The 9,454-nt window shown below is 39.3% G+C and overlaps 1 protein-coding gene across 2 annotated transcripts in view; it reads right to left on the bottom strand.

The window, feature by feature from the left end:
- CDH2 (cadherin 2) overlaps positions 1–9,454 on the bottom strand; it is a 262,696-nt gene that overhangs the window by 9,174 nt on the left and 244,068 nt on the right. For both annotated transcript variants that reach the window (XM_004387755.3, XM_012558891.2), the window contains one exon: positions 3,332–3,496. In XM_004387755.3, coding sequence (XP_004387812.1) covers positions 3,332–3,496 — 165 coding nt within the window. The remainder of the gene's footprint in view (positions 1–3,331; positions 3,497–9,454) is intronic.

Here is a 9,454-nt window from a genome sequence, read left to right as displayed (position 1 = left end):
TACCGAACTGATCATAACTTTCAAAGATCTGACCATCACGTCCTTGAAACCCTCTGTTTAGTTGTGTTCTGTGAGCCTTTAGGCCCCTTGGACTTTCTTCCTGCTTCCAATTGTAGACCCATCTCTCCCTGGGTATGGATTCTTGGTCCTCTTTCTCCTCTCCTCCACATTTCTGTACCTTGCAATCACATTCGAATTCATGGATTCAGTGTTCACCTTTTAGTGAACGACTCCCAAATCTGAGTCTTTCACCCATTCACTTACTCACCAAACCAGTGTGCCCCACACTGCAGCAGCTCCAGGGATATGTGCCTCTTCCCCGGACCAGGGAAAGGCTCAGGAGAGGCAGAAGGGACTCTTGGATAGGTGTTGTGAAGGGAGTAGGTATTACAAAAGGAGTTGAGTTGTAGGCACAATGGGATTCCCAGTGGATGGCATACTCTGTGTGCCTGCCCCTTTGTGGGTAGACCAAGACTTACTCAACGAAACCACATCTAGAAAAGGGGGAAGGGCCTTCCAGGCAAAAAGATCGGCATGTAAACAGGCACCAGCATAGACGCAGAAGCTGAGCCTGTAAAATACAAATAGAGTTCTCTGTGGCTGGCGAGGGGCCCAAGGTAGAACTGGAACAAGTAAGGACCAGACCACAAAGGCACCTATGTCTGGCAAAGAAACTTTAGATGCTGAATATTTGAATTTTACAGATTGTACGGGCAACAAAGTAGGAAACATACATATAATGTATGCCTAATTCATTTTATCATCTACATATTGCTGGCACATTTATTTTGCACACAGTAGACATTCAATAGTTATTTGCTGAATGAATGATCCTAACCTAAGCTCAAGATGATTAGAAAATGAGCCATTTTTAACATATGTAGACAGTCCTAAAATTATGAATCGATTGTATTCTAGAAGTTAATTTGCAAGTCAGTTGTTTGGAACAAAGTTTTTCATGTAAGTAATTACAGATGTTTGTTATTTTCTTATGCCACTCTTTAGTCTGTGTACCTGGGGACTGCTTTAGGGAAAAGAAATTATATATGGAAATTCCTACTGTAACTCTTTCTACTGTAACATTACATTGGTTGGGCAACTGAATCTTATTAACTTGATACTCTTCTCTATCCACTGAAGAAAATGCAGTCAATTTGGAAAAACAAAATCAAATCATTGAACACACACAAACACACACACACAAAGAATAGCCGATGAAAACACAAACTTAGACCAACCAACATATTCATCATCTGAATGCAATCAGCACAATGGAGTGAAAGGCTCCAGACTTGGGCTCCTCAATCCCAGTCACTGCAAAGCAGATGGTGCCCAAAGCTTCATGTCTTACACACCTGCCGTGGTACTTACAATTTCTTAAAACAATAAAATCTAAGAGCTGGGCTACATACTTATCTTGAGATATAAAGGATTAAGAAATCATCCCCATCCTGGAGACAACTCATATGCTCAAGTGGGAGCAAGGAACATTGACAGCTACAACCCAGTTGGTGAGGCTGTGACAGAGGAAGGCAGGACGTGTTGAGAAGCACCAGAGGGATCGTTTTGGTAATGCTTTCCAGAGGCATCACGGGAGGCTTCACAGAGTAGGGGGTGTTTGAGCTGAATCCTGAAGGCTAAGTGAGAGCTTTCCAGGTGGTCGAGAAAACAACGGCCCTGCAGAAGTTACTGTATGTTCAGAAGTGTGATGGTTTTGGGGAAATATATAGTTCATTGGGGCTGCAGCGCAGGAAAGGGATGTGGTAGGGGAAGAGGCAGAATGAAAGCCTTTATCAATGATGCTTAGGAGTTTGAACATTATCACTGAGAAAAGAAGAGGGTCAGGGACAGAATCCCATGTAATACTAACACTTTAGAGACCGGCAGACACAGTCATGAGTATTTGTTAAATTTCACTGACACCAGAATTCTTGGTTCAAAAAAAGATCAATTCCTATGCTAACATTCAAAAGATTCACTATATCTTGAAACCAACAGCCATATAAGAATAACAAAATAATTTCTCATAATGACAAAAACTAAATTAGAAGTATAATCACCAGGCACTCTTACATAGTCTAAAAGATCTAGCCATATGTATAAATTTTGGCAAATTCCCTCAACCAGGCTAAGAGCTACAAAATTAGTACTTATTTTTGTTGATAATGTAGTAACAGGCATTTCGTTGTTTTTGCCTTCCATCTCCTTTTACTAGAAAATAACCTATTACCTATTTAACAGAATTGAATACATCTGTTCAGAAGGCAGCATATATTTTAGGACTACAGTAATGTACAGTTGTTACAGAGACAGATAATTATTCCAACTTCATTTTTAAAACTTTTTCTACAAGCTCTAAGCACATCTAAAAAGCTAAGGCAGGTTAGTTATTATTGTATTATACCACTATTTCAGGGAGGCCCAGGAACTAAGAGTCTTATCAGCACATGACTGAAGGCCATATGCAACATACTTATTCCCCTGGGAAGTGCAGTGGAAACAATTCTGATTTGGAGATACCTGAGAGAGAGGATATGGCCAGAGAACAGGAGTCCCAGCATATACTCACAATCAGTATCAATATGTATCACTCTATTATACACACAACAAAAAATTCAAAAGTAAAATTACAGTAAAACGACAGACGTGATCAAAAGAAGCAGCATACATCACTGTCCTTTCAAACCTGCGTATTAAATACAGCAGAACTCCTGGTCAGTAATGAATAAAAGAATGCCATAATAATTTTGAGAGTGAAAATCACATCTGTTATATTCAACAGAGAATTAGCTTCCTCTTAAGAAAGCTCTTAAAACTCTTCAACTAGACAAGTATTTAAATCACTTACATAATATTTAATTTAGCTGCTCTTCCAACTAATCTCATTTGATGGAACTCTCTAGTCATTTGGTAGGCACTGAATTCTCACCATTTGTGGGATTCTAAGAGTACCATGTGAGGAAAATTAAAGTGAACTATTGTTACATTTATCAGGGATAGTAAATGAAATTAGTTTATTTATTTCTTGTAAGCTAGGAAAAAAACTTTTCTTGAGGATGGTGTGACTAACAGGTAGTAGATGTGGAATGTAATTTTACAAATGCAGAGTACTAACTGAGAGATCTTTTTGGTATATCAGAGCAATTAAGTTTGTTCTCTTTTACTAAAGCCACGTTTACTTTCACACAGAGATAAACTTAAGAACACACATGGATTTCAAGCAACTATTTAGCTATATTCTGAAGAATTTATGGCCTACGTAGATCTAACAGTTAGCATTAAAAAAGAAGAAAAAAGAAAAATCCTTTATAAAGAGAGTCTCTCTTTTTACCTCATTAATGAAGTCCCCGATGTCCCCAGGGTGAGGGGCTGCAGATCTGACTGGGTACTGGGGCTCTGCGTGGATGGGTCTCTCATCCAATCGTCGGATTCCAACAGGTTTGATGGCATCAGGCTCCACGGTATCAGGCTGCTGGAGCTGGCTTAAGTCATAGTCCTGAGAAAACCAAAATAAAAAAAATCATATCACATCCACTGGAATTCTGAGGAAAATGCAGATGGGAATAAAGAGGGAAAATTACAACTTTTGTTTTTAAACACATACCCAAAATGCATAGAGATGAGTGAAATTTAACATAATGGAAAAGTTGCCACTATGATTTTTTTCATGTTATGATTAAATATTTCTTTCACACAGTTCTTTCTTCTGTGCTTTTCATTTCTGCAGTCTGTGCTCCATCTGCTTTACAATGTTCCTCATCATTTTCCAATGGGGAATGCAGCGAGATGAAGTACCATTATATAATGACTGAAAACCGACTAGAAAATCTAGTTACACCGAAGAAATAAAGATACTAACATAATGTCTTTAATATTTAAAGAAAAAAAAAGAAAAAGATGAGCGTGCTTTTTCTTTTTCCCTAAAAGAAGGGATTGGTTTATTAGGACAGTGGGTTTCAAAGACACCCTTCACTCCTTCCTCCATGGTCTAGGGCAAGACTCAGTAAACCACGGTCTGCAGGCTCAGTCTGACCTATGGCCTATTTTAAGGATGACTTTAGTGTTTTTAAAGGGTTATAAAAAATGAAATAAAACAAAGATGAATACGGCACAGAGACTGGGTGTGGTCTACAAAACCTAAAATATTTACTCTTTGGCCCTTTAAAGAAAACATTTGTCAATCCTTGGTATAGTGGTGCTAGACCTGGAAGAAGACTCTGGATTCTCCTCCCAGGCAGCTGCGTGGGAATGTCTTGGAAGAATAGCCTGTCTACCTTCAGAGGTGCAGGACACAGCTTGTGATAAAGACAATGGATGCTCTGTGTGCAGGTTGGGCCCTCAGAACTATTTTCAGCTTTCACATCAGCCAGCTGGACAGGAATGTATAAAGAAACCAACTATAATGTAGGACTGCATCACAATTTTAGGTTTGTGCAAATAATTTGTAGTTTTCAAACCTCTAAATTCTAGCGATATAAAATGCCATATCCTCAGCTTAACCAAAATTCTGCAGTTTGACACTGACATTTATAGAAAGTACAAATTTTGTGGTACTCTTCTGCGTTCAGGCTTCATCTCTCTGTCCAGGACATCTAAAATTGTTTCCAGTATAGGTACTGCTAGTGGTTTTGATTTACTGAACACAGGAACACTTAGCATGTTCTGGCAAGGTTCCAGGTGCTTTCCCTGTGTTCACTCATTCAGTTATCTGAACAGCACTGTGTGATTTTAAGTTTTATTATCCCCATTTAAGAGATGAGAAAACTAAGTCTCAAATGTCTCAGATCTACAAAGGTACAGAAACGTCTCTGACTTCACATCTATTAGACTCCGAAGACTGGCTCTTTTCGCAGTCATCCATGAAAGTGTATCAAGTCTGAGTTGTTGTTGGGTGCTTCTTCGAGTCAATTCTGATTCACAGTGAGAGAATTCACATGGGAGAACTGCCCCATAGGGTTGCCTGGGCTGAAATCTTTACAGGAGCAGATGGCCAGGTCTTTTCTCTCGCAGAGCAGCTGGTGGGTTTGAACTGTTGACCTGTCAATTAGCAGCCAAGCATTTAAACATTCTGCCTCCAGGGCTCCTTAAGTCTGAGTTACAAGGTTGATTTCAGAGAGTAGTGAACAAGACAGATGGGTGTCAAGGGAGAGGCATGTGAGGAACAATAAAAAAACAAGACGGGAGAAAAGGCCGCTAACATTCATGGAATACCTACTATGTGCCAGACACCACACTTGACTCTTGTTTTCCACCAATACTTTCTAACAAATTCGTGAAGAATGTTTTATCACTACTGTAGTGGGTTGAACTGTGTACCCCAAAAAAGACACCTTGAAGTTCTAACCCCTGATACCTGCGGGTGGATCTTATTTGGAAATAGGGTCTCTGCATATGTAATTAAAGATCTTGGGACCAGATCGTCCAGAACTTACGGTGGGTCCTAAATCCAATGATGGGTGTCCTTATAAGAGAAAGGATAACGTGCTCACGTACGAAGAGACACAGGGAGTTGAAAGTGACATGAAAATGGAGGCAGAGATTGGAGCGATGTCTACAAGCCAAGGCTCTCATCAAAAGCTGAGAGCGAGGCTTGGGACGAATTCTCCCATGGAGCCTTTCTAAGAAACCGATCCCAATGAACTCTTGATTTCAGACTCCTGGCCTCCAGAACTGAGAAAAAAATAAATTCCTCTTGTTTTAAATACCAAGTTTGTGGTAATTTTTTGTGGAAACCCTAAGAAACTAACACAATAATCGTTTTAGATGAAGAAACAGACTGGGAGATGTTGAACAATTAGCCCGAGGTCACACAGATAGTATCTAATTAAGACAGTAATCAGAACGTTTAAGACTTAACTCTTGTGCTCCTTGATATACTCTGATCCTGGCAACACTCACTCAAAATATTTCCTTACAAAGAGAGGGTCAGCTAACCTAACAGGTGAAGGCATTGTGGGACTGTGATGGACAAGCTCCTCGTCTCAGGAGTGGTAGGTGTGCAAACAGTAGGGCAGCCAGAGTGTGATGTGAACTTGGTATATCACAAGGCATAAAATGCTCAGGGAGGGAAAACCGGCTTTATACTCAAACCTTGAACAGTCCACGGGCTAGGAAGAAAGGACAATCTTGACAGAAACAACAGCATGACCAAAGGCATGGGAATGTTGTGTCTTCTCCAGAATGGAGTATTTCACATCATCTAGACAAAGCTTGAGTGCAAACAACTTGATTTTGCACAAATGTGCTCTGTTTTAAATTTTACAGAATTTATAATTGAGGTTATTTATAGACTATCTTAAAGTAAAGGAATAAAATGGTATAACAGATGTGAACGCCTTTGAAATGTTAAAATGCTACACAAAGTAAAAGAAGGATTTATTTAGAGGATTTTGAATGTTTCCACACTAAAAAGCATGTTATTCCAGAACAAGTTTGTTTAATCGCGTAACTACCAAGCATAATATAGTGGTATTAACTGTGAATAAGTATGCGTTCTAACAATTACTGAAGCTTTTCTGTACAAAGGGAAAAATAGATGGTAAGTACACTTTTGACAGTTAATAAATACTTCTACCCTGCGAGTAAAAATACTTTATTAGAAGTCTGCATTGCATGAAAATAGGTAACAGGATCTCTATCTCTTACTTGATGCCATAGTCCTTGATGGTCCTCGATATATTTATATGACAATTAATGGTGACAAATATAAGAATATTAAAGGAATGCCTTTGGTATAACCAGAGACAGAAGAGGCATGTGGGCTTTACTCAGGCTATTCCTTACCTGGAAAGAACCTCTCCGCCCTGACTTCTTATACAGCTCAAACTGTACCCATAGGTTACAAAGACAAGTGCATCTGGCTTGGCCAACAGTGTTTTAAAGATTTTGCATTAGCAGCCAGTTGCCAACATTCACACATTTGAATATTTTACCCGCAAATCAGAAGATACGGCAAAAGGGAGGCTACGTTCTGACATAATTTGCTGCAGCTGATAGTAGCTGCCACCCATTGACAAGGACAGCTCCTGCACCTAGCCTGCTTCAGTTTTTAATGTAGAGACTACATAGTTCTATAGCAGCATGTTAACTTATGGCTTTTTTCTTTCTTTTGATATCCGTTTCCTACTGTCTTAAGAGTGAGAGAGCAGGAAATGTCTTAAAACATCTTTAGTGTTGCTCAGTCCTCTCCACCATCAATGTGTCAGGCCCATAGAAAGTGCTAATTAAACAAAGTATTGAATATATTCTCAACTATGATATTCATGCCAGATGTTCAAAAGAGCCACCAATTCAAGGAGAGGTGAGTTGGATCACATTACACTCCATAGCAGTAACTGACAATTGGGAGGAGGGTCCAGGGAAGGCCCCTAGGTTCATCACTGAGAACCACTGTTATGGTAAGTCCCCCAGACTGATGGAAACATGTCACAGTCCTTAGGTATGGTGGTATCTAAAGAGGCAGAAATCTCCTGATTTACAGAAAGCTAGAAACTGGGTCACAAACACTGCTTAGAGTGTTTCTGCATTGGTTTCCCCTTGTTTATTCCAAACATGGGCTATAAAAATCTGAATCTGGTGGCTGAAGGGCAGGGTGAACATGTCCTTGGGTCCCAGGCACTGGCTTTCCTGTTGACATCCATCTGTGTTATATGACAGAGGTCCTGATCTGAGGGTCCAATTTTAGGCCTTTTGATAAGTGCTCAGCCTATGTGAACCTCTTAAATCATACATATTTAAAATCCCATAATGCTCTACTTAAACACACAAATTACAACATGTAGAATGAGAATTAGAAAGAGAATTATAGAGACTAAAAACATTCTCAAGGTCATTTGGTTCATGGCCTTATTTCTGCAGATTATAAAGGAACAATCTAAGAGGTCATCTTTTTTGGTTCCTAAAATTCTTTTGATAAAAAGTGGATCTGAAAATTCTCTTACGTTTGTCATTTTGTACAGTGTTAACTTCCTAAAGTAATTTAACTTTCAAATGAAGGCTGAGGAAAATCTTGTTTTAACTAATGTCTGGATTGTGTGTTACTTGGCAATGACCATTAAAAGTAGGTGTGGAATTAGGCTTTTTAGAATACTAACTTTGCAAGCAACTTAAAAATTTTGTGGCTATGATTTGAAATGTCTAGGGTGATACAATTCTAGGGCAGTTAGTCTGAAGTCAAGTCAGCAGCTAAAACTCTGGTTCTAGCTTTTCTTGTTAAATTTCACTGACTTGCAATGATTTATAACTGGTTCAGAAAATGATACCACGAATCTACCTTAGGGCATTTGGTTACACTTAAATACAACAAAATAAAACGCTGCATCAGTAGAAATTGAAGTTCTGGAATCCCAGGTAAAAATATCAGAAGGCTACATTGCAGGTAGAATCCACAGAATTGCACAATCAATTCCTTTCAGTGAGACATGAAAACATTCATTTATAGTTCCCCAGGTACTTAAGGGGCACTTCTGACGGTGTAGTAGTTAAGAACTCCGCTGCTAACCAAAAGGTTGGCAGTTCGAATCCACCAGCTGCTCCCTGGAACCCCTATGGGGCAGTTCTACTCTGTCCTATAGGGTTGCTATGAGTCAGAATCGATTCAACGGCAAAGAGGTTTTTTTTCTCTCATTTTTTTTTGGTTTACTGGGTGCCAGATGTAGTTTCAGCTCTGAGAACATGAAAGAAGGAAACCAACATTTACCTGGTTCCCATTATCTGTCAGAATTACGTTAGGTGTTTTCCCATGTGGTATCTCATATAATCCAAGCAAAAACCCTTCTAAGTAGATGCTATTTTTCCATTCTATTGATTACTGTAGCTCCCGCTTAGATAAGCAGTGGCAAAGGAATAAAGGGAGACTCTAGCAGAAACAAAAGGCTGACTCTTTTTGCCACATGCCAGTGAAGAAATTCACGGAATAGTTTGCTGAGGGGGAAAATGTCAAGGGCACTAGAAGGGGGAGTTCAAGGTGGTTATGCTAATTAGGCACTGAGATCCAGCACTCTGGATAGGATGGAATGGGTCCATCTGCACAGTTTTTTGAATTTTTTGACCAGAAAGGAGTCTTCAATTAAGTCCAGCAAGGGTGAGTCACACCGGGGCACTCAAAGTTCATGGTCCTTTACCAGCCTCCACTGATTAGAACCAGTGATGGAAGATAATGGCAAGTTTTGCCATCTCTTAGGCTGATTAAGTGGAAAATTTTCCCTTTACAGTAACAAAGGCAAATAAATTTAAAATTCCCACATAAACATTTTTAATGTTTAAAAATGGAGTGACTGAGAGAAATAAGAATATGAACATGAAAGTAAATGGACAAAATTCTGAAGGAAAAAATAAATGTGGAAAAAACCTGACTGGCGAAGGCAAGAAACTCTTCAGACAGACACAAAAAGGAAAGGGAGGTGGAATAGAAGAACATTATTATCTTACCCTCTATAGCTCCTGGCATTAAAAT

This window comes from Trichechus manatus, unplaced genomic scaffold, assembly GCF_000243295.1.
Source record: "Trichechus manatus latirostris isolate Lorelei unplaced genomic scaffold, TriManLat1.0 scaffold00193, whole genome shotgun sequence".
NCBI classification, from domain to species: Eukaryota; Metazoa; Chordata; class Mammalia; order Sirenia; family Trichechidae; genus Trichechus; species Trichechus manatus.
This window is presented reverse-complemented; position numbering and strand designations above follow the sequence as displayed.